We start from the raw sequence: 23,848 nt of genomic DNA, 5'->3' as shown, positions 1-23,848 counted from the left end.
TCACAGCCCGTACCAGCTGGAAGAACAAGAGCAGCAGATATATGGAAACACCACCTGCAAGTCCCTCTCCAAGTCACCATTTGGATTTGGAACAGTTTGCGACTAGCCCCCAGGAAATGTTCCCTGACCCATTATCATTCTGGATGGGACATCCCCAAATGGTTATGCCCCCAGGTGAAGAGGCAGGAACTGGCTCCTCTTCTTAGTTCAACCCTTGTTTCCATTAGACACACAAGATTCATTTTAAAAAGGATCCCTTCCAACATGACCTTTTCCCGGTCCAAAATATACTTATATTTGAAAAGAAGGCAATGTAACCAGGATTTCTTAAGTTAAAGGGAGAGTGAGTTTATTAGCAACTAAAAACACGAAAAAAAATCATTAAAATGTGTCAAACATACACACAGATTAGAAGCGTCAAGTGAAACCAAAAAGCAAAACTGATCTTCAACTTGCCCATGAATAATCAATTGTGAAATGTTAAGGTGGTGATTCTGGCAGCAATGATTTTGGCAGTTTGGAGATCCTTTGTTCTGCAGTTAACTGAAAAGTTTCGTTCACTTTCTTTCAACAATAGATTTCCTCATTTGGCTTGGTTTCAGTCGAGAGGGAGGGTATGTGTTTTACGTGTAGCATCTAGAGGAAATTTCATCTGTGCCTCTTCATAACACAAGTAGAACTTGAACCACAAACTAGCACACTAACACACAGAGACTGGGATTATGGCTAGTTTGTAACTCTTACCTTACTTTTATACTTCTGGAATGGTTTTAAAAAATGCTTTTTGCCCAGAACTGCCTTTTTTTCCAATTCATCAGTCTATGACATAAGCCATGGGAGAACACATCTCAGTTTTCTGAATGGCATTTCTCCCTTTGAGGTGTTTCTGTTTGAAGTTCCCATGACACTCTTCAGGGTATCACATTTCATGATTCCTCTTGGATTCTTTCCAATCCACATAGGGATTGTAGACAGCTGCTGAATTTACATCCTCAGCTATTCTTTGACTTTTATGTCTTTCTTTTAAAAACATATGTTGTACTTAAAGATTCAATTTATCTGTAAGTAATTTGGGGTACTGATCTGGTTTTATAACAAACTATAGTTGCTGCTCCTTAATTGTCATTGGGTTAGCCTGACATCCCCCCACCCTAACAACAGAGTGCCCCTACACCACATGGACTGCGGCAGTTTGTGATGGCGGTTCACTGTTGACTCCTAATGACAATTAACGATCAGCAACAAGAGCTCATATCCCATGAAGGAATAAGAAAACAAAATCACAGTCAGTTTTCCATCATCAGGAGCATTTGGTTTGGGAGCACTTCTGTGGTAAGCTGTTCTGTACCTCGTTCAACAAGCTTACCCACAATCCTGTTATGGGAGTCAAGGCTTCAGCCAAGCATGAGGTCTGACATGATTAGATTAGATTCCCTACAGTGTGGAAACAGGTCCTTTAGCCCAACAAATCCACACCAACCCTCTAAACAGTAACCCACCCAGACCCCTTCCCCTACCCTGTATTTACGCTCAGGGTCGTGTAACATGTATAAATTAGATTTACAGGGTTTTGACAGTATCATCAGCTGCTTTGTGTGATCACTTTTATCAATGGCACAGTGTTTATTTCCTCAAAATAAACAAATGTCAAACACCTATAATTTGTTATTGATACTTTAAAGGTCTGGTTGATTAACATTTTTATTGGTTTGAGGCGAGTATTCTTTTAAAAAGATTAGAATTATGAATGGTAAAAGCAGTGCCTCATGTGCCATTGGTATTGTAAGATTTATTGATCCTGTACTGGATAAATGAGAATGGAAGCGGTTAGAGTTATCAAGGATGGTGTGAGGGGCCATTGGGGTATGTTGGGCACAAGTTGACATGAAGGTAACATGTGGGGCAGGTGGGAATGTGATGGAGTGTGAGATGTAATGGCTGAGGGGTTAAATGTAAGCAAACAAAAGGGAAGAAGTCCTGTTGAACTCCCCCAATTTGCTTCCAAGGACAATAGACTGACATCATCCCACATCAGACTCCCTGTTGTGAACACTGACTGTGACAAAGCACTTTCGGCTGAGATGGGTTTTCTAGACTCGAGCTAGCCACCTCATTGACTCTTAGTGCCTGATTGAGGGAGCCGACATTGGGGAGGTGGGACACATTGACAGCACCTCCACACTCCACCTTCTCACCCACACTCAACAGTGGCTTGATCCCTTTGGTGAGCCGCAACCTCAGGGGACTGTATTCCTAGCACCAGCCACTGCTCTCCCAGTGGCGCTGCCTGCAATAGACAATTGCTCACCTCTGCTCAGGTAGGGGGGAATGCAGGATTTCCACTTTCCAGGATCCTGGATCCATGGCTTGGTTCACTGTTGATCATGCAAGTTAATTCAATGTGTTGTCCCCAATAGAAGAGATGTGGGACTCTTACCAGCTCTCCAGCCAATGCAGAGCGCCCCTATTGCATGGATTAAATTCTGCCCAGAGTGGAAACCCTGACTGACTTTTCTGCTGTTTGATTCCAGAACACCAAATGGATTTGCAATCCCCATTTTGCCAGAGAACAAGATAGACTGGTTGGGAACGATGCCAAAATCTCCCACTCCCTGCAGAGACCCCGAACTCTCTGCAGAAACTCAACAAAACGTGAGAGGAATTCAAGAAAGCCACTGAAATCTCAAAGCAGAAACAAAAACATGGCAGTTTCTATCTCAGTCCATTTACTCTCCTCAGGAACACAGAACGTGGGCGAATCTTCCGCTGGGCAGCAGTCCAGGCATTACTGGAGAAATCGAATGCTCATCTTGTGCTCCAAATTAATATTCTCGAGTGACTGCAAAGTGGAAAACAAACAAACAAAAGGAAAGGTTTGCGTTTACATAGAAATTTTCATGATGGCCAGATCTCAAAGTGCTGTTCAGCCAATGAAATCACTGTTCTAATGTAGGAAAAACACAGCAAGATCCCAAAAACAGCAATGCGATGATGATCCTTTTCTTGTGATATGGGTTGAAAATAAGATCTGGAATGGGGGAGATGTCTGATGTGGAAAGCTTGGACAAGCTGGGCTTGTATCTGCCAGTGTTTTAGAAGTGTGAGAGTTGACTCAATCGAAAGATGTGAAATCCTGAGGGGGTCTTGACAGGGTGGACGTGGAGAAGATGTTTCCTGTTAGGAACGAACATCAAAGAAAAGTACAGCACAGGAACAGGCCCATTGGCCCTCCAAGCCTGTATAAATCACCAAGCCCTCACTAAATTAAAAAAAACACACCTCTGCCCTTATTTGGTCAGTATCCCTCTATTCCCTCCCTATTTATGTAATCATCTGGATGCCTCTTAAATGTTGTCAATGTACCTGTTTCCACCATTTCTTCTGGCAATGTGTTGCAGGCTCTTCCATTCTCTGCATGGAAGATCTCTGTTGCACATCTCCCTTAAACTTGCCCCGCTCTCACCTTGAACCTGTACCACCTTGTAATTGAAACTTCAACTCTGGGAAAAAGCCTCTGACTATCTGTGCCTCTCATCATTCTGTAGACCTTTACAAGGTCTCCTCTCAGCTGCAATCTTTCTGGTGAAAACAATCCTAGGTCTTTGTGGGAGAGTCCTGAACTAGGGATCATTCTTTAAAAGTAAGGATTGCCCATTTCAGACAGAAATAGAGATTTTTGTGTTTGCTCTCATAGCGGGTCGGGAGCCTTTGGAACTTTCATCCTGAAAAGGTGGTGGGAGCAGTGATGTTGAAGTGGATGGATTCTTGTTAAGCAAGGAGGGAAGAGATCAGGCAAGAGTGTGGAGTAACCATGGAGGGCTATGAGAGGAAGCACTGCATGGACTCTTTCATGTCAAACACCTCTCTGCTATTAGCTGGGGCTCAGTGGGTAAACTACCAGTCCCAAGGTCACAAGGGTCCTGAGCAACCCTAACACAGATCGTGAGAGAGGTTCCAGTGCAGCACTGAGGGAGTGCTACCCTGCTGGGGTACAGTTTTCTTAGGTACGATATTAATGAGCTCCCTTCTGCCTGCTTGCGTGGGTGTTTAAGATCGCAGGGCAGTGTGAGTGTTAACTCTGGTATTTTATTACAGTGATGTTAATAGCGGTGCAAGCTCAAGTAGCCTACTCCTGCAGCTAACTTATATGTTTATTAGCCAGGACACCATGGTTAATTCTCATGCTCTCCTTCAAAGTAGTGCCCTGGGATCTTAAACACCCACTCAAACAGGCAAAGGGGATCTCATTAACACCTTACGTAAGAAAACTATACCTCCCTGAATGTAGCATTCTCTCAGTGCAGCACTGGAACGTCATTTGAGATTTGCGTGTTTGGGTTGCTGACGTGGAACTTGATCCCAGGGCCTTGTGACCTAGGGGCTGGCAGTTTACCACTGAGCCCCAGCTAACACAACAGAGAGAGAGATACTTGATATGAAAGAGTCTGTGCAGTGCTTCTTGACTTCAGTTCCACGAGGACAGCATGGTTTTATATCAGTAACAAGTGAACAGCCCTATCTCCTCTACTGCTACTCTGCCTCATCATTAAGGTGAACAGCAAAGAAGGAAACAAAGGGAAGCAAGTCTTGCACCTTGGATCCTACTGCCTGATGGAACATCCTGCCCCACTTGCCCGAAGATCAGAGAGCCAATGATTGACCCACAACATCACAACTTCACCATGTGTAGGGCAACAAGACAGCACCTGACTGAGACCGAGAAGATATGGGTACTGAACTCTATGCTGTTGGCACCAATCTGGCTACCCAGGCAAACAGCCTCCACAAGGGGTCCTAGTTGCTATGGCACCCTTTCTGTTTCCATGCATGGGATAGGCTCCAATGTCCTCTCCATCCCAAGGTGGACCAGGAATTTTTCCCACTCTTTCCACCTGCCAGTGGCTTGAGTTGGAAGAATTTACAAGTTTACACCTGACCTGTGTGGCTGGAATGAAGGCACCTTTGTTGGTCATCAAGTCCTTGAGTGGGCCTTGATCTCAGAGGTTCTAGCTCAGGGACAGGGATAGCCCATTGCACTACCCAGACCTCGGAAAGCAGGAATCAATAGAGATTAATCAGGAGTGCAACTCCAGTTAATTTCCCCCTCTACCTCCCTGAAATACCCATACCAATCCTAACACTCTCCCTGAAACCCTCCAATTTCCCCAAGGCATCTCACCGCCCCGTGCTCAATGGCAATTAGGGGTGCATGATAAATAGTCACTTGATTGTCAATACCCCTATCCCATGATGGAATTTTCAAAGTGCATCAAGTTCACATGTTGACTCAGTTCCCTCCATGGTTCATGTGCTTTCACACACTATAGCGAGTTGATGAACTGATGGTTAACTGTCTAAACAGCAGGATTTTCCCCACCACTCGACTGGACTCAGCTCCTTGGCTGGTGAAAGAGCAATACCTTTCGGAACTCTTCAAATGAGATGGCGCCATCTCCATCCAGGTCAGCCTCCTGGATTGTTCGATCAGTGATGCTCTCCAGTTGGTCATCTGTAACTTGTGCCTCCAACATCATGCGAAGCACCTGTCAGAGAGTGTGAGAGACAGAGTGCGTGTGTGTGTGAGAGAGAGAGAGAGAGAGAGAGACTTGCATTTGATGTTCATTGAGAATCTGGCACTGGATTAAAGGAGACACGTACCATTGGCTGGTTGGCTACATGCCTGGATCAGCAACCCGCAAAGAGGTCACCCATTCACACACTGTTCAGGATCCATACGACAGCTCATAAACACTGAGTCCTAATTGTAAACCTCTGAAGCAACCCAACAAAGAAATAGTTTTTTAAACATCAAATTTTATAGGTTTTTGTGGAATGGGATGGTTACTGCTAATATGCCTGAGGAATGTTATATAAACAGGTTAGATTTTTGTTTATCCACCACCTTTCCAATTCTCTGTTCCACTTTTCTCAGAAAGGCACGATGATTCATTCACATCTCCTTATGGCTGGGTCTGTCAACTGTCTTTCTGGTTCCAATGCTGAAACTGTGTAGCAGACATTTTGCTGACACACTACATTATTTACAGTGTGGAAACAGGCCCTTCGGCCCAACAAGTTCACACCGAGCTGCCGAAGCGCAACCCACCCATTCCCCTACATTTACCCCTTACCTAACACTACGGGCAATTTCGCCTGACCAATTCACCTGACCTACACATTTTTGGACTGTGGGAGGAAACCAGAGCACCTGGAGAATATGCAAACTCCACACAGTCAGTCGCCTGAGGCGGGAAATGAACCCAGGTCTCTGACGCTGTGAAGCAACAGTGCTAACCACCATGCCTCCCACATGTATACCTTTGGTTTATCATTCACTTCCAGCCAGGTTATGGTGGAGGAATGGGATTAGTTCCAAGTTGGAGTTCTCCATTCCCAATTGGAGTCTCCTTGGAATTTGAGTTTGCAGCTTTAAAGACATCACTGTGGGAGTAGTGTGCCAGGGATTACAGTGATACCACAGTCGTGTACTAATGTGTCAGAAAATACACGGGATCCTCCCATTCATCTCGAGGTGGTGAAGACACTAATGACAGGCAAACATCTCGGCTAAAACAGATATTTTGAAACAGCACTGAAACAAGTTTATATTCAGACAAACAAAAAGAAACTTACTCAGTGCTGGATCTGACACAATAAAAACATTGTTTGACAACAGGAAAACAGAATAAACAATTTGATTCCTTGTAGTTCAAGTCTCTGCAGAACGCAGTATTCTAAGAGATTAATCTCACAGGGCCTCTGGCACGTGTGGGATGCGGTGTGCAGCAGAAAACAGGCCCAAAGTTACATTGGATTCTCTTTGATGTTACTTGGGGGCTGTCTTTCGCTCTTTGGGTCAATTATGTCTCAAAGCCATTGAAATTACACCTTATTCCATAATTGGAAACAATGTAAAACCCTAATCCTTCCTTACCCAAAGACCATGCTGATGGTTTAGTATGTCACATGTTTATTGGCAAATTGGTATCAAACTTACAGCAACTCAAACTATTGCATTGATTAGCTGCCAGGAATTTGAGTTAATATTAATACTCACCAGGGCCAACAGCTTGTTAATCTAGCTTCCCAAACCCTGGCTTAAAGCTCAAAGAATATAACTATACAGCAGGATTAATAGAGCTGTTCAAAATGATGAGGCGCTTTGACACAGTAAATAGGGAGCAAGTAAGCCCACAGTGGCGGGGAGCTGATTTTTCTTCAAATGTGGACATTGTTACAATTTGATATGCGTTATGTGAAAGGGTGGTGCATGCAGATCATGGTATCTCTTGAAAGGGATTTGGATTAAAACCCTGACCAGCTGACGAATAGCATTTCTGACTGACTCCTTCGGCACTGCTAGAACCCTCTGACTAGAGACTGAACCACGCATGCAGAGCCTTGAACTCAAACCAATACATCCCAACAAACCCTGCATTAAATGTGCACACAGGATACACAGTGCAGACACAGCCATTTGGAACAGACAGTTCATGCTAGTATTTATGCTTCTCTTGAGCCTCCTTCCATCGTTTCCCATTTAAATCTTCCACTGTAATTCTCTATTCCCAGGTTTAGTTTCCCCTTTAAATATGATTCACTATGACCTCAAGCTCTGTATGCTCGCCACTCTCTGGATGTCTCCCGAATTCCTGGTTGGGTTTCTTGGGGACTTTCTGATATTGACAGCCTCTACTTCCATTCTTCGCCTTCAGAGGAAATATCCACTCAATCAAAATGTTGCAGATTTTTAAACAACCTCCATTTAATGAGCCTGCTTTTCTCAAGATAAGAGAAAGCCAGTCTGACCAATCTTTGCTGATATGTATACACACATATTTCTGGTACCATTGTTGTAAATCCTCTCTGCATCCTCCCCAATGATTATATCTTTTTTATATCATGGCAACCAGAACTGCTCAAAGCACTCCAGGTGTAGTTTAGTATGACTTCCTAATTTTATCAATCCCATCCCTTTGAAAGTAAAACCCATTGCCTGAGTTGCTTCTTTTTTAACGGCCTTGGTGACCAGTGGTACAACTTGCAGCATACGTTGCAACCCCCACTGAGAGAGATGGTAAAGAAAACTACTGCTTTCATAGCTCACTGGGAAAAGGCACTTTCCTGATTCTCAAATGTCATTGCAGCCTTTACCTGAATAAGTTCCTCCCTGGAGATTTTCCCATCTCCGTCCAGGTCGTACAGTTGGAAAGCAACTGAAATAAGGAGGAGAAAGCTGGTTAAAGCGAGTTAAAATTAGCTAAAGCTCGTTAAAGAAGATGTATTCAATCAAAGATCATTGGTATCCACAATAGTCATCAACACTAACTCTGCTCAACATTCAGGGTGTTCACGCAACCTGGGGGACTGGGAGAGTGATGACAATCCCAGGGCACACTTTCCTGAAGACAGAGTTCTCACAAGTTTCTTTTCTAATGGATATCATGAGGAATGCCCTCTTCACTCTTCTCCAGATGTTCCCCCTTCCCCACATCAGGCAGGTGAAAGTAATTTAGCTGGGAAATCATGAAGGTGCAAATCTGTTTTCAATTCATTCGCTCAGACACGAATTTCTACGTGTGCTGGAGTTTTGAAAATTGAAAATATCTGTGCGGTGACAAAATATCTACACTCATTCTTCCAGCTAAACTTTTTAGTACGTCTACGGTATTTATTTACTTTGCTCTAAGTCAACAACCAGGCTTAACTAATCAAACACTGTGAGCATGGATCAGTAAGCAGGCTCACACAATCAAACACTGTGCAACTGAACATGACAAGATCCACATCCATTGAGCCAGGATCCTGTGATCCATGGCCCTCTGTCACAGTCCTGTAACCCCAACCCAGCTCAATGCAAAACATCATTAGATCCTCTTATATAACGCAAGGTCATAAATGGAGATGGACTCAGCTCTAGCACAGTTCTGTGAAATGCAGTGGCCCCAAACTGAGATTGATACAAATGATTGACAGCTCATGGGCAACCATTATGTCATTCACTCGAGTCATGGATGTGGAGGAGCCAGTTTTGGACTGAGGTGGACAAAGTTAAAAATCACACAACACCAGGTTATAGTCCAACAGGTTTACTTGGAAGCATTAGCTTTCAGAGCACTGCTCCTTCATCAGGTGGTTGAAGCAGTGCTCCGAAAGCTAGTGCTTCCAAATAAACCTGTTGGACTATAACCTGATGTTGTGTGATTTCTAACTTTATTCACTACAGTGCATAGCTAAAATGGAAAATAATCCCAGGACTGAAAATGTGTTACTGGAAAAGCGCAGCAGGTCAGGCAGCATCCAAGGAGCAGGAGAGTCGATGATCGGGCATGAGCCCTACTTCAGGAAGGGCTTATGCCCGAAACATCGACTCTCCTGCTCCTTGGATGCTGCCTGACCTGCTGCACTTTTCCAGCAACATATTTTCAGCTCTGATCTCCAGCATCTGCAGTCCTCACTTTCTCCTAATAATCCCAGGACACCAATTGTGATCTAAATGGCATCAATTCTTTAACATCTAACCCTTCCCTTGGAATGACCATACAAACTGAAATAAAAATGTAGTAATTATCCCTTAATATTTAATTTGAAATTCAGCAGTTGCATTTTCAAGTCTCAATGCCTGATAAAATATCAATTGTTCCCCAGGATAACAGCAGAAAGATAAAGGCACAGAGTAGGCCAGAAACTGGTCAATCTGTAGCGAGTATCTCACCTCCTGGCTCCCTAAAGCTTGTCCACTTTGTAGAAGGCACATATTGGGATGAGTGCAGTCCAACAACATTCAATGCTCAATGTTATCCAGTTCAAAGCAGCCCCCTTGATTGGCACCCCCTGCATTACTTTCAAAGTTCATTTCCTCCACCATCGAAATACAGTAGCTGCAGTGTGCACCATCCACAAGGTGCACTGTAGCGTATACCAAGGCTCCTTAGACAGTATATTCCAAATCTACGAACTTTACCATCTAGAAGGACAAGGGTAGCATATACAAAGGAACACCACCCCATGCAAGTTCTTCTCCAAGCCATTCACCATCCTTACTTGGAAATATATCACCATTCCTTCAGTGTTGCTGGGTCAAAATCATGGAACTCCCTCCCCAAGGGCATTGTGGGTCTATCTAATGGTCGGCAGCAGTTCCAGAAGATAGCTCACCAACACCTTCTCAAGGGTAATTAAGGATGGACAATAAATACTGGTCTCACCAATGACACCCATATCCCATGAATGAATTTTTAAAAAGAGAAGTTTCAGAAGATCATTTTTGCTTTGCTTTCATGGAATCCCACATTGTGAAAGCAAGCCATTCAGCCCCCACTAACCCTTCAGGGAGCATCCCACCCAGATCCACTCCCCTAGTGTATCCCAGTAATCCTGCCAATCTACCAAATCTGCACTTCTTTGGACTGTGAGAGGAAACTCCCATAGTCACCCGAGGCTGGAATCAAACCCAGGGTCCCTGGCACTTTGAGGCAACAGTGCTACCATTGCAGGATGACTGTGGAGCAGTGAGCAGTTTAAGCATACAACAGCAGAACTCAATAGTGGATCGGCCAGGTGAGTGATTAAATGTGCTTTTTGTTACCCCTATGTAAGACTACAGCCTGTCTAAGTGGGTGATAAAGGTGATACTATAGGGAATAGACTGGGATGGGGGTGGGAAAGGAATAGCTCAATGGAGATGAGGTTATTAAAAGGTGGAGGTGGAGCCTGTGATTAAACAAATCAACATCTACAGCAGAGTGTGAAAAGAGGGAGCCAGAGGCTAGCTAGGCAGCAGTCTAAAAGCACTGTGGTTACTGGCAGAAAACTTTCCCTTGGCTGGACCAAAGGAAGATGGGAAGGTGATGTGGATGGAATGTGATCCACACAAGTGATCAGAGATGGTTTTATCTGGGATCAATATAAAAGCAAAATGCCAAGGTCAGGGCTCGGGGGTGTCTATAAGCAGGCCGGAGGATCAGGCTGAAGACGGGTAAGGAACTCTGGGTAAATGCACACTCACACCGCAACTTGTTGGTACGACTGTTAATCGGCTCTGGTGCATTGGGATCGGTGGTCTTGTCTTTCGTTGTGGGTCGGAAGCACGCCAGGATCCGGATGAATGAGCGGAAATCCAGAGTCTGCTTCCTGTAAACAATTCCAGATGGGATAAAGGCCAAGGTGAGCTGAGCTGGGAATCGTAGTGAGATTATAGCACAGAAGGAGACCACTCAGCCTGTCAGTACCTTGCTGGCTCTTACAAAGATCTGTTCAGTTATGGCAAAGTACTTACGGCACCGAGTCAGCCCCACTGTGTCTGCGATGCACACCCACAACAGCTATCCTACATCCCATTAATGAATAATAAATAGCAGAGTTCTTGCCAGTAATTTATAACGTTTGAGGATAATTTCCTTGTAGACATTCATTGTTCATACAGGCAACACACACACACACACACACACACACACGTCCGCACCCCTCAGAAGGGAGGTCAGTTATGTATACATCTACCCCTCCCACGACAGACTTACACAAACTCTCTCCTTCTTCCTGTACAACAATCTCACCCTAAATCACTTACTCGTTTGGGAAGAAAGCATTGATTATCCGATCTCCAAGTGGGTTCACAGCAAGCTCTCCAATCCGTTGGAAATCTTCCCGGCTGGAAAGAAAATTCCAGAACTGCGTTTGCACTGTATGTTGTAACAAGTGGGAGAAACATAAACTCAGACCAGAAAAGGTCACCAGAAGTTTGGAATTGGGTTGTGGCGTGCAGGGTGACGATAATGTGGATCAAAGAGCGTTTGGATTAGGAACAGGAGTAGGTCATTCAGCCCTTTGACTCTTCCTCACCTTTCAAGAACATCATGGCTTCAGGTCCACTTTGCTCCTTGCCCCTTCAAATATTCACCTATCGCCCGTAACCCTTAACTCTGAATCAAGAATCAATCTAACTTAGCCTTGAGTATACATGATGATGCAGCTTCTAGTGCTCTCTGGGAAAGCGAATTCCAAAGTCAAATGAGTCTCTTCGAGAATAAATTCCTCCGTCATCTTAAATGGGAGATCCCTTTATATAAACTGGGTCCCCTGTCCTTGATATCCTTACAAGGGAAACATCTTCTCAGCATCCACCCTGCGAAGCTTCCCAACCCCAGAATCTTTTATATTTCATTAAGATCACTGCTCATTTTTCTATACACAATGAGTACAGGCCCAATCTGCTCAACCTTCCCAAATCAGACAATCCCCTCAATCCAGGATTCAACCTCATGAACTCTCTCCAAACTGCTTCCAATGCAAGTATAAATTCCTTAAGTAAGAACTTGGAACAGTACAACACCGAAACAGGCCCTTTGGCCCACCATATCTGTGCCGACCATGACGCCATTCTGAACTAATCCCATTTGCCTGCACATGATTCGTATCGCTCTATTCCCTGCCTGTTCATGCGTCTGTCCAAATGCCTCTTAAACATATCTGCTTCGACCATCTCCCTGGTACTGTGTTCCAGGCATCTACCACCCTGAATATAAAAGAAAACTTGCCTCGTACATCTCCTTTAAACTTAGCCCCCGTCCACCTTAAAACAATGGCTCCTAGTATTCCACCCTGGGAAAACGACTCCAGCTATCCACACCCCTCATAGTTTTGTATAGTTCTATCAGTTCACCTCTCAGCCTCTGATGTTTTAGCAAGAACAATTCAAGTTTGTCTACCCTCTCCTTATAGCTAATAGACTCCAATCCAAGCAATATCCTCTTTTGCACCCTCTCCAAAACCTCCACATCCTTTCTATACTGTGGCAACCAGAACTGCATACAATAATGTAAACTTGGCCTAAATGAACACTTACACAGCTGCAAGATGAACTGCCAACTTTTACACTCAATGCCCCAGCATGCCATACACGCTCTTTATCACTTTATCCAAATGTGTTGCAATTTTCAGGGAGCTATGGACTTTTACCCAAGATCCCTCTGTATGTCAATGCTTCTAGATCCTGCCATTTACTGTATACTTTCCTCTTGCATTTGACCTCCCAGAGTGCATCACTCACATCTGTCCGGATTAACATTCATCTGGTATTTCTTTGCCCAACTTTCCAAATGACCAAATCCTGTTGTATCCTGTTGCATGGGGGATTGAGGGAGTGTTAGGGCAGGGATGATCTTTTATATTTCGATCTTTCTTTTTAATCTTTGAACACTGTTCATTGTAGATTATTGCTCAGTCTGCTTCCTTTAAACTGGCCGTCCTCTATTCAGGTCTTCCCAAGCTGCCTATCCCAAACTCTGATCTACACACACTGCACTAAAATGGAAAGTTAGGGCAGCCATTTTTAAAGGTCAGGACTTCAGAGTCAGGAATTCTCCCCACTCCCTGCCTACAGTACAGGGATGGAAACTGGAGCCTACTTTAAGTGATTCATGCACCAGGACTCCCGGATCCCGCTGTACCGAATTCTGCAAACCTTCTCCATGCAAATAATATTCTGCTATTCCATCCCTCCTACCAAATGGTTTCCTACATTATGTTCAATCTGTCAACATTTTGCTCGTTGACTTAACCTTCTTTGCAGACTCATTTTCTCTTCACAACCCATTTTTCTACCAATCTTTGTATTCTCAGGAAATTTGGCAACCAAACATTCAGTCCTTTCATCCAAGTCATTAATATTGGGTTTCCCTAATTCATATTCCATCCTGTTTGGAATGAAGGCTATTGTTCCATTCACCTTCCTAGTTAGTTGCTGCGACACAAGGTGAACTAACGTGGACAGGGTCAGTGAAGATGGATGGTGTTAAGACAGTACATAAAGTGATTTTTCTCCCCACTTGCTCTTGAGATCTTCTTGAGGAACACCTTTTGATTATTTTTGGATGCTACATTTTGGTTTTCAGGTACTCCTTTTTATTTTATTTTGGTGATATAGTCGTGAACTGATGATACCTTTTGTATTTGTGTTCACAAATGAAGTATTTAGACTCTCACAGATGCAGAATTAGAGGAATTAATCAAAAACAGTAATTATCAACACATCAATAAGCATAAAGCTAAACTCACAAGAGAGCATTAATTTTATGGACGACAAATGCACACATCCTATGAATTAATTTTTAAAACATTATTAGACTCTACAGTATTTGTGTTATGGACCAGATCATGCCCCCTCATATATATCAAGAGTTAGCGCAAACCTTCACTTTTATCTTATTTAAAGGCAAGTATAAGGTGGTGTGTTACAGATGTAATTTGAATGGTTATACTACTCAGTTTTAACCAAAACATATTTTATTCTTACCCTATAATTAAAATACACACAAAATAAAGAAGAATTGGAATAACATTTGAATAATTAGAATAATAAGGGAGGCAATGACCGAGTGACATTATCACTAGGCTATTATTCCGGGAGCTCAGCTGATGGTCTGGGGATCCAGTTATGAATCCAGCCATGGGAGATGGTGGAATCTGAACTTAGTTTAAAAATCAGGAATTACAAGACTAATGATGACTATGAATCATTGTCAGGAAAAATCCGCCTAGTTCACTAATGTCCTTTAGGGAAGGAAACTGTCATCCTTACCTGGTCTGGCCTGCACGTGACTCCAGACCCATAGCAATGTGATTGACTCTCAACTGCCCTCTGGGCAATTAGGGATGTGCAATAAATGCTGGACCAGCCAGTGACACCCTCATCCCGTGAAGGAATGAGGAAAAGAAAACTTTACAGAATAACAAATTATTTAACCAGTAAGCAGTTCTGATCTAGTAACATCCTATAAACACACCTTCAGCAAAGTCAAATTCAGTAACATTGATCGTCTCACATGCAACTCTGACAGAGAGAACCCCAGCTTTTAGCTTCAACAGACAGAGGGAAATAACAGCTTCTACATCCAGCTTCAACACCCAGCAACTGCTGGAAGTTAAACCAAAACCCCTGGTTCTATGGAAGCCTGACTGCAACCATTCGCATTGCTTCTATTGTTCCAACTTTAAAACTCCAAGGAACTCACTAGCTGTTTATTAACTTGGATGGCTCAAATCCACTTCGACAAAAATCAGGAGAAAACACACCTCTTAAAGCTATAGTGTTGTAACAATTGGCATTAGATAAGCATTAGTTAGCAACAATTTTTTTTTCGAAATAATTGACAGACGTTTCTACACACAATAGCCATCACTCTAAGTAGACCTTTCCCAAACTGGAGAGATGAGACCTCAACCATTTCCATCACATATGCACAAAGCTGGAACATTTTAATAAGGCAGTAATTACCTTTTTTACTGCATCACAGAGTCCAAATCTCATATTTAAGTTTAACAAATGGTAGTGTTAGCATAGAACATAACTGCACAGTACAGGCTCTTCGGCCCTTGATGTTGTGCTGACCTTTTATCCTACTGTCAGATCATTTATGTCGAGAGTGTGGTGCTGGAAAAGCACAGCATGTCAGACAGCATCTGAGAAGCATGACAGTTGACATTTCAGGCAAAAGCCTTTCGTCAGGAATGTGCCTATCCAAGAACCGTTTAAATGCCCATAATGTATCTGACTCTACCACCACCACTGACAGTGCATTCCACGCACCACCACTCTCTGTGTAAAGAACCTTCCTCTGACATCTCCCCTAAACCTTCTTCCAATCACCTTAAAATTATACCCTCTCACAATAGCCATTTCCGCCCTGGGAAAAAGTCTCTGGCAGTCCACTCTATCTATACCTCTCATCATCTTGTACAACTCTGTCAAATCAACTCTCATCCTTCTTCACTCCAATGAGAAAAGCCCTAGCTCCCTCAACCTTTCTTCATAAGACATGCCCTCCAGTCCAGGCAGCATCCTGGTAAATCTCCTCTGCACCCTCTCTAAAGCTTTTACATCCTTCTATAATGAGGCGACCAGAACTGAAAACAATATTCCAAGTGTGGTCTAACAAGAGCTCTACAGAGCTGAAGCATATCCTCTTGGCTCTTAAACTCAATCCCCCTTCTAATGAATGTCAACACACCATACACCTTCTCAATAACCCTATCAACCTCGGTGGCAACTTTGAGGGATCTATGGACATGGACCCTAAGATCCCTCTGTTCCTCCACATTGCCAAGAATCCTGCCTTTAACCCTGTAATCTGCATTCAAATGTCACCTTCCAAAATGAATCATTTCACACTTTTCGGTTGAATTCCATTTGCACTTATCAGCCCAGTTCTGCATCCTATCAATGTCTTGTTGTGGCCTACAACAGCCCTCCACACTAGCCAGAACTCCAACAAACTTCATGTCATCAGCAAACTTACTAACCCACCCTTCCACTTCCTCATCCAAGTCATTTATAAAAATCACAAAGTGCAAAGGTCCCAGAACAGATCCCTGTGGAATATCACTGGTCACCAAGCTCCAGGCTGAATACTTTCCATCTACTACCACCCTTTGTCTTCTATGGGCCAGCCAATTCTGTATCCAGAGAACAAAATTTCCCTGTATCCCATGCCTCCTTACTTTCTGAATAAGCCTACCTTGGGGAACCTTATCAAACACCTTGCTAAAATCCATCTACACCACGTCCACTGCTCTAACTTCATCAATGTGTTTTGTCACATCCTCAAATAATTCAATAAGGCTTGTGAGGGATGACCTGCCCCTCTCAAAGCCTTGCTGACTATCAAACTATGCTTTTCCAAATAATAATAATTCCTGTCTCTCACAATCTTCTCCATTAATATGCCCACCACCAATGTCAGACTGACTGGTCTGTAATTCCCAGGATTATCCCTATTCCCTTTCTTGAACAAAGGAATAACATTTTCAACCCTCCAGTCATTTGGTACTATTCCAGTGGACAGTGTGGATGCAAAGATCATCGCCAAATGCATAGCAATCTCTTCCCTAGCTTCCCATAGTAACCTTGGGTATATCCCATCTGGCCCAGGGGACTTACCCATTTTTAATGATTTTCAAAATTTTTAGCACATCCTCCTTTTTAACATCAACCTGTTTGAACATATCAGCCTGTTTCATGCTGTCCTCACAAATGTCAAGGTCTCCCTCAGTAGTGAATACTGAGGCAAAGTATTTATTAAGGATCTCCCCTACCCCTATATTTACCCCTGCCTAATTCACCTAACACTATCGGCAATTTAGCATGGTCAATTCACCTAACCAGCACATCTTTGGACCGTGGGAGGAAACCAGAGCACCCAGAGGAAACCCACACAGACACGGATAGAATGTGTCACCCGAAGCTAGAATTGAACCCAGGTTCCTGACACTGTGAGGCAGCAGTACTAGCCACTGACCCACCGTGCTGCTTCTGAGTTATAAGGATAGGCTGGGACTTTGTTCCTTGAAGTGTAGGAGACAGAAGGGTGACCTTATCGAGGTCTGTAAAATCATGACAGGCATAGATAGTCAACAGATTTTCCCCAGGGGGGAAGGCATAGGTTTAAGGCGAGGGGGTACAAATATGAAAGGGTCCAGAGGGGCAACTTTTTCACACAGAGGGTGGTGAGTGTCTGCCAGAGGTAGTGGTGGAAGAGAGTACAATTTTGAGAAACATATGGACAGGTACATGATTGTGATAGCTATGGACAGATGTGAACATAGAACAATACAACGCAGATCAGGCCCTTCAGCCCTCGATGTTGCACTGACCTGTGAACTATTCTCAGCTCGTCCCCCTACACTATCCTAAAATCATGCATGTGCTTATCTAAGGATTGTTTAAATCTCCCTAATGTGGCTGAGTTGACTACATTAGCAGGTAGGGTATTCCACACCCTTCCCACTCTCTGAGTAAAGAACCTGTCTCTGACATCAGTCTTAAATCTATCACCCCTCAATTTGTAGTTATGCCCTCCTCGTACAAGCTGACTTCATCATCCTAGGAAAAAGTCTTTCTCTCTCTACCCTATCTAAGCCTCTGATCATCCTCTCTAACCCTCTGATCATCTTGTATGTCTCTATCAAATCCCCCCTTAACCTTCTTCTTTCCAATGAGAAAAGACCCAAGTCTCTCAGCCTTTCCTCATAAGACCTTCTCTTCAGACCAGGCAACATCCTGGTAAATCTCCTGTGCACCTTTTCCAGTGCTTCCACATCTTTCTGTCATGGGGCGACCAGAACTGTACACAATATTCCAAGTGTGGCCGCACCAGCTTTTTGTAGCACGATATTGTAGTTCCGGAACTCAATCCCTCTACCAATAAAACTAACACACCGTTTGCCTTCTTAACAGCACTATCCACCTGGGTGGCAACTTTCAGGGATCTATGCACACGGACTCCAAGATCCCTCCGCACATCCACACTACCAAGAATCTTTCCATTGACCAAGTACTCTGCCATCCTGTTATTCTTCCCAAAGTGCATCGCCTCACACTTAGCTGCATTGAACTCCATTTGCCACCTCTCAGCCCAATTCTGCAGTTTATCCAAATCCCCCTGTAACCTGTAACATTCTTCCAAACTGTCCACTACTCCACCGACTTTAGTGCCGTCTGCAAATTTACTAATCCATTCACCTATGCCTGCGTCTAAGTAATTTATAAAAATAACAAACAGCAGTGGTCCCAAAACAGATCCTTGTGGAACACCACTAGTAACTGGACTCTAGGCTGAATATTTTCCATCAACCACTACTCGCTGCCTTCTTCCAGAAAGCCAGTTTCTAATCCAAACTGCTAAATCACCCTCAATTCCATGCCTCTGCATTTTCTCCATCAGCCTACAATGTGGAACCTTATCTAAGGCTTTACTGAAGTCCAAGTATACCACATCAACTGCCCTACCCTCATCTACATGTTTGGTCACCTTCTCAAAACACTCAATGAGGTTTGTAAGACATGACCTGCCCTTGACGAAATCAAATTGTTGCTTGCTAGATGATTATAAATTTTATCTCTTATAATCCTTTCTGAAACCTTTCTTACACTAGAAGTAAGGCTCACTGGTCTATAATTACCTGGGTCATCTCTGCTGCCCTTCTTGAACAAGGGGACAACATTTGCAATCCTGCAGTCCTCAGGTACTAAACCCATAGACAATGACGACTCAAATATCAAAGCCAAAGGCTCTGCTATCTCCTCCCTAGCTTCCCAGAGAATCCTTGGATAAATCCCATCCGACCCAGGAGACTTGTCTACTTTTACTCCTTCTAGAATTGATAATACCCATTCGTAACTAACCTCAATCCTTTCTAGTCTAATATCTCGGACCTCATTCTTCTCTACAATATTCTCCTTTTCCTGAGTGAAAACCGTTGAGAAATGTTCATTTAGCACCTCTCTGATCTCTACAGGGTCCAAACACAACTTCCCACTTCTATCATTGACTGGCCCTATTCCTACCCTAATCATCCTTTTATTCCTCATATACCTATAGAAAGCTTTAGGGTTCTCCTTTACTCTATTTGCTAAAGACTGCTCGTGTCCTCTCTTTGTTCTCTTTAAATCCTTCCTAGCTGATCTGTAACTCTCCATCGCCTCATCAGAATCATCTTGCCCCATTAACACAGAAGCCTCCTTCTTCTTAACAAGAGATGCATTTTTTTTTAGTAAACCATGGTTCCCTTACCTTAACTTTCCCTGCTCTAAACCTCTGTTGTCTCTATTTGGGGGAATAGAAGGTTCTTGATTTGTGATGGACACCAGCCTGATTTGATGCCCATTCTTCAGCTTCTCTCCCCTAATGTCACCTTGGTGAGCCCACTAAAGCTTCACCCACACCATTAACCCTTCATGTTCATGTGCAGGAGGGGCCACTGTGTTTCCATGGTTAATTTTTTTTATACTCACCTCAACGTTCCCTTGTTATTTTTGTCCAACTCTTCAAATCGATCGTAGAGACGACAAATGTGAGCCTTAGTGACTGAAAGAATGATTTATCATCAGTAAATAGTTCCAGAGTCCTCTGATCCTTGTCAATGATTAAAAACCTAGATTTCTTCCTGAAGGAACTGCAGCTTGCCATCCGAGGACAGTACGCAATTGTGCTGCTGTGTTCGAATTCGACTGATTCCCATGTGCAAAATTATATTCCAATGTATAAAACATCACTGTACTTTGTACAGAATTCTACTGAATCACATCTTATCCCACACCCCACAGCCTATGGATTAGCAGATGTCAGCTATTCTACCCAGTGAGTTTGCTTTAATAACACCATGGTTGATCTGACTGTGGATTCAATTCCACCATCGCGCAAACCTCTGATGGTCTTCAACACCGTTATATATTAAAAATCTGTCGAAATCAGCCCTGAATGTAATTCAGTGAGCCAGAACTCTAGATATGAACATTTCTCTGAGAAGACATTCATGCTCAGCTCTGCCTTACAGAGGCTACATTTTATTTTGAAACTTGCTCCCAGTTCTGGGCTTTGCCAGAAAGGAATACACACTCTCAATTTAGCATGGCCAATCCATCCTAACCTGCACATCTTTGCCCTGTGGGAGGAAATCAAAGCACACGGGGGACACAGTCACCCAAGGCTGGAATCGAGCCCGGGTCCCTGGCGGTGTGGGGCAGCAGTCCCACTGTGCCACCCCCTTTTATTCGAGCTCTTTCATTCCAGGAACGCCATTTTTGTTCAGATTTTGGTTAGATTAGATTTCCTGCAGTGTGGAAACTGGCCTATCGGCCCAACAAGTCCACACCAACCCTCCAAAGGGTAACCCATCCCCCGACCTTATATTTACCCCTGTCTTGGCAATTTCCCGTGGTCAATTCACCTGACCTGCACATCTTTGGATTGTCGGAGGAAACCCATGCAGACACAGGGAGAACATGCAAACTCCACACATAAAATTGCCTGAGGCGGGAATCAAACTGGGTTCCTGGCGCTGTGAGGCAGCAGTGCTAACCACTGAGCCACCGTGCAACCATTGGATCGGCTGTCTTCCCATTTTTTAGAATGAGAATCATTTTAAACTTTTCTCAATTTGAGGATGCCAACATACCTGCCCTCCGCCCATTGGCTCCCAGTCAGCGATGTCCAGTGGGCAACACTGGCTTCCACCTTGATACCCCCAACTCTCCCCCATTTCCCTCTAATACAAGGAAGGGGTTTCATTGATACAGAACCTTTTGCCACCTCACAACGGCAAAAGTCACCTGAAGTACATTTTGAACTGTAGCCATTGCACTAATGTAGGTAATGTCACAATTACTCTGGGCACAGCAAGTTCTTACAGATGCCAATGCGGCCACAACAGGCCGCCCGATGTTGGCTACATTAAGGATAGCCCCCGTTGAAGTAGTCAAAAAGGCAAAAGTGAGGACTGCAGATGCTTGAAACCCCGAGTCTAGATTAGAGTGGTGCTGGAAAAGCACAGCAGGTCAGGCAGCATCCAAGGAGCAGGAAAATCGACGTTTTGGGCCGAAGCCCTTCATCAGGATTCCTGATGAATAGCTTTTGCCCAAAATGTCGATTTCCCTGCTCCTCAGATGCTGCCTGATCTGCTGTGCTTTTCCAGCACCACTCTAATCTACACCCCTGTTGAAGTAGTGGCCAGTGGACCTGACTTAAGCACCTGAGCCTCAGTTTAATATCTCCCAGAGAACCCCTACACACTTTAATCATAGAGGAAACCCACACAGACATGGGGAGAATGTGCAAACATCACACAGACAGTCACCCGAGGGTGGAACTGAACCTGGGTCCCTGGTGCTGTGAGGCAGCAGTGCTAACCACTGAGCCACTGTGCCGTCCTTTTACAGTGTTGCCTTCTCTCAGAGCTGTACCAACATGTCCGCTTGGATTGTACGTCAAGTCTCTGGGGTGGGACTTGAACTCCACGTCTTTCTGACCCAGAAGCTAGACCACCAAATGGAGCACTTTGCAGGAACAAGACACCTCCGGCATTGCAAATCCAGTCAGCTATGTCTCGAGGGTGAATCAGTGACATTCTGCAGCCTGCACACTCAGAATTGCAGACTCGCGACAAGCTGGCTGGCTTCTAGGAATGTTTGATCCGCCAACACCCATACCCTGGGAACCTTTATAGCCAGTGAGTAAACATTATACATAGTGCACGATTGCCCCAATATTGTTTCTGGAGCTTTGAGCTCCCTGCAGTGACATTTTAAAGAAAGCTTAATTCAACAGCATTGCAAAGAACATAAAACAGCACTTCAGGGATTAGCATGAGAGAATACAGTTTACGACAATCAACCCCCACCTCAGCCTCAGCTCAATTACTGTGGGGCAAGATCTTGTCTTCCCTACATAATGCAGTCGCCAAAGCGCACACAAAACAGTCACCAATATTTGCTTGTTCCCACACATTTCTCTTCCGATCTCAAATGACAGGATATCCTCTCATTCCCATTCTCATACTTGACTCTGTAATGCCAGCATTGTGTCAGAGCCAGCAGCATTGAGTTCCACTCCAGCAAACATGGCCATCATCAGGCCATGGCAATGGGCACTGGACCTTCAATCAATAGCTTGCCTTCCCTTTTTGAGGCAGCTGGGGAGGGGGGAGGGTGCTAGGAAGGATACCGCTACTATCCGGGCCAGAGGAGAGCTGGCTTGAGCCCTACTGCCGGTGTCCTGGCCATCATATACCCATTGACCAACATCCCAAACAAAAACGGTGATCTGCCTGGCTGCATGTGGGATCTCGCTCTATGTGAGTGGGCTGTCCTGTTTGCCAACATGGCAACCCGTGACTGCACTCCAGACATGCATTTCACTGGCCATCTAGCGCTTTGAGACAACCTGAATAAAAGGGCGCTACCTAAATGCAAGTATTCCTTTATACCGCCAGCCTGAATCCTCATGCGCATCTTGACTTTAAAAAAACCCTTCCTCCCAAACCATATTAAGTACCTGTCAACATTTGATCATGTAACAAAATTAAAAACACCACAGAATCCCTGCAATGTGGGAACAGGCCCTTCGGCCCAACAAGTCCACACCAACCCTCCCAAGAGTCAGTCACTCAGACCCATGCCTTTGACTAATGCAGGAGAAAGTGAGGAGTGCAGATCAGAGTCCAGAGTGGGGTGCCGGAAAAGCACAGCAGGTCAGGCAGCATCCCAGGAGCAGGAGATGAAGAACATAGGCTTGAAACGTCAATTCTCCTGCTCCTCGGCTGTGCTTTTCCAGCACCACACTCTTGAGCTTGACTAATGTACCCAACCTTCACATCCCTGGGCAATTTAGCACGACCAATCCATCCTAACCTGCACATCTGTGGACTGTGAGAGGAAACCCACGCAGACACAGGGAGAATGTGCAAACTGCAAACAGGCAGTTGTCCGAGGCTGGAATCGAACCCGGGTCCTGTGGGGCAGCCGTGCTAAGCATTGAGCCACCGTGTTTAAAAACGAGAGCAGGTTTCAATGCTCCCAGCAGTCAGGTTAGAAAAAGTATCTCCCTGCAGGCGCTGGAGCCGGAGTGTGTTCAGTTTATACTAAGTTCTGATTTCACCAGAGGCGAGAGCCAGCAGTAAAATTCAGTGAAATCTCAGTCAGTCCTCATCCCCAGTAGCCCGGGCACTCACAGCCTGTCTCCTGGATAATTCCTTGCACATCCTCGATCTTGGACAGATGTGAAGAGTATAAGCCCATTCTTGCAAGCCTCCTGCTCCAAAGCTGCAACTTGTACAGAAAGTCTGGAACCTCATGACCTCGCCCCCTTCCAAGGAGATTGACAGGACAGCTACCCAATGATAGGCGTCCCCTGGCTGCCTACAGAGGCTGTTTGCTGGCCTTGGGGGAGGGGGAGAGACACGTTTGTAGGTGACAGAGACTCTCCCTGCCCTTAATCGCTCAGCCACCCACAGAAACGTCAACCCCCCCCCCCCCCCCCCCAGGAGATGTTGGCTTGCTTACAGAGCTCTCTGCTTC

At 44.5% G+C, this 23,848-nt stretch overlaps 1 protein-coding gene across 2 annotated transcripts; it reads right to left on the bottom strand.

Annotated features, from left to right (window-relative positions):
* Positions 1 to 323: 323 nt before the first annotated feature.
* On the bottom strand, positions 324 to 23,645 carry chp2 (calcineurin-like EF-hand protein 2). Of its 2 annotated transcripts, none has more exons than XM_060855917.1 (7): positions 23,503 to 23,645; positions 19,790 to 19,862; positions 11,570 to 11,650; positions 11,009 to 11,133; positions 8,155 to 8,216; positions 5,421 to 5,543; positions 324 to 2,839 (listed from the first exon to the last, which is right to left on the bottom strand). In XM_060855917.1, exons 1-7 carry the CDS (start codon positions 23,567 to 23,569, stop codon positions 2,786 to 2,788), a joined length of 585 nt encoding a protein of 194 aa, XP_060711900.1. In that variant the 5' UTR covers positions 23,570 to 23,645; the 3' UTR covers positions 324 to 2,785. The 2 variants fall into 2 exon arrangements, with proteins under 2 accessions (XP_060711900.1, XP_060711899.1); XM_060855916.1 differs by lacking the exon at positions 23,503 to 23,645 and adding an exon at positions 23,183 to 23,494.
* Positions 23,646 to 23,848: the final 203 nt, after the last annotated feature.

This window comes from Hemiscyllium ocellatum, chromosome 47, assembly GCF_020745735.1.
Source record: "Hemiscyllium ocellatum isolate sHemOce1 chromosome 47, sHemOce1.pat.X.cur, whole genome shotgun sequence".
Lineage (NCBI taxonomy): Eukaryota > Metazoa > Chordata > Chondrichthyes > Orectolobiformes > Hemiscylliidae > Hemiscyllium > Hemiscyllium ocellatum.
This window is presented reverse-complemented; position numbering and strand designations above follow the sequence as displayed.